Source organism: Microtus ochrogaster, chromosome 4 (assembly GCF_000317375.1).
Source record: "Microtus ochrogaster isolate Prairie Vole_2 chromosome 4, MicOch1.0, whole genome shotgun sequence".
Classification (NCBI taxonomy): domain Eukaryota; kingdom Metazoa; phylum Chordata; class Mammalia; order Rodentia; family Cricetidae; genus Microtus; species Microtus ochrogaster.
The window spans coordinates 30,828,429-30,829,703 of record NC_022011.1 but is presented as its reverse complement, the minus strand read 5'-3'; the positions used below and the strand labels follow the sequence as shown (position 1 = coordinate 30,829,703).

Here is a 1,275-nt window from a genome sequence, read left to right as displayed (position 1 = left end):
ACACACACACACACACACACACACACACACACACACACACACACACGCGGCAGAACCACCCGAGGTTGTGCCTCACGCCGGGGAAGCCCACATCAGCCCTCCTTCCCCACCACGCATCAGGGCAGGCCTAGCAGAGGCCTTGCCGAAAGAGGAAGGTGCAGGCGCACATCCGGCCCGCGGAGACCGGCGACATCCGGTCCGCGGAGACCGGCGACACTCGCCGCCACCGCTAGGTTCCGGGCGGGTTACCTGCGGCGCTTGGCCTTCAGCCACAGCAGTGCCAACCGGAGTCCCGCGGACCGTATATGGTCGCCTGCTCCCAGCCCCGGATGAGAGGCCTAGGCCCATGGTCGAGAGTAGACCCCATAAGCGCCTGGACCCAGGCTCCGGGCTGTGGCGGAGCGCCCGCCATAGCAGCAACGCCGCCGCCATGGTGCCGAGCGCGGCGCCTGCGCAGTGGGCATCCGGTCGCCCGAACGGTCAGGTTTGGAGGGCAGCCTCCTCAGCGCTTGCGCCGTAGCGAAAGTTGTGAGTCCTCGCGGCGCCTGCGCTGTCAGAACTTTCCGGTCCCCTGCAAGGTTGCTGCTAAATCTCCTGTGTCAGCAGGGTGCGCAGCGCAAACGCTAGCAGCCGGGAACCTGCGTGTTCCGGAGGAGACAAGCTCCGGTTACCCGGTATTTTTCTTTCCTCTGTTTTATTTCCAGTTCAAGCTGCTGTTTTCAGTGCTTGGCAAGAAAATACAGAATTTGGCTTTTAAATCGCCTTTCTTTAGGGGTGTGATTTGGTTCCTGTTGGCCACTCTCCTTATTTATTTTTAAAGATTTTATTTCTTTTATGTACATGCATATATGCCTTTATGGTGGAAGAGGGCATCGGATGCCACTGTCGATGGCTGTGAGCCACCGTGTGGGTGCTGGGAATTGAACCTGGGTCCTCTGGAAGTGCAGCTAGTGCTCTTAACTGCGGAGACATCTCTCCAGTCCTATTTATTTATTTTTAATACAATATTCACTGTGCTACCCAGCCTGGCCCCAAACTCCAGATCCTGAAGCCCAGCCTTCTGAGTGCCGGCCTGCCAAGAGAGAGCCACTCGACCCAGTTTTTCCTTAACCCCAGAGGTCCTGAGGATGTTGCTGACAGGCTATAGAATACAATGTCGATGGAGGGCCACGTTGTGTGAGACCACCCTGCAACAGCTACAGAATTGGAAAACTGCGCTCCCCGTCTTAAGAACGAAGAAGAAGAGCTCTTAAAGTCAGACGTGGACTAATCGAA

At 56.9% G+C, this 1,275-nt stretch overlaps 1 protein-coding gene across 2 annotated transcripts in view; it reads right to left on the bottom strand.

Moving 5' to 3' along the window:
• Spg7 (SPG7, paraplegin matrix AAA peptidase subunit) overlaps positions 1-446 on the bottom strand; it is a 40,137-nt gene extending 39,691 nt beyond the window's left edge. Inside the window, exon 1 of one of the 2 annotated variants that reach the window (XM_005345814.3) lies at positions 250-446. In XM_005345814.3, coding sequence (XP_005345871.1) covers positions 250-432 — 183 coding nt within the window. In that variant the 5' untranslated portion in view covers positions 433-446. The remainder of the gene's footprint in view (positions 1-249) is intronic. The other variant, XM_026778604.1, reaches the window with a different exon arrangement.
• Positions 447-1,275: the final 829 nt, after the last annotated feature.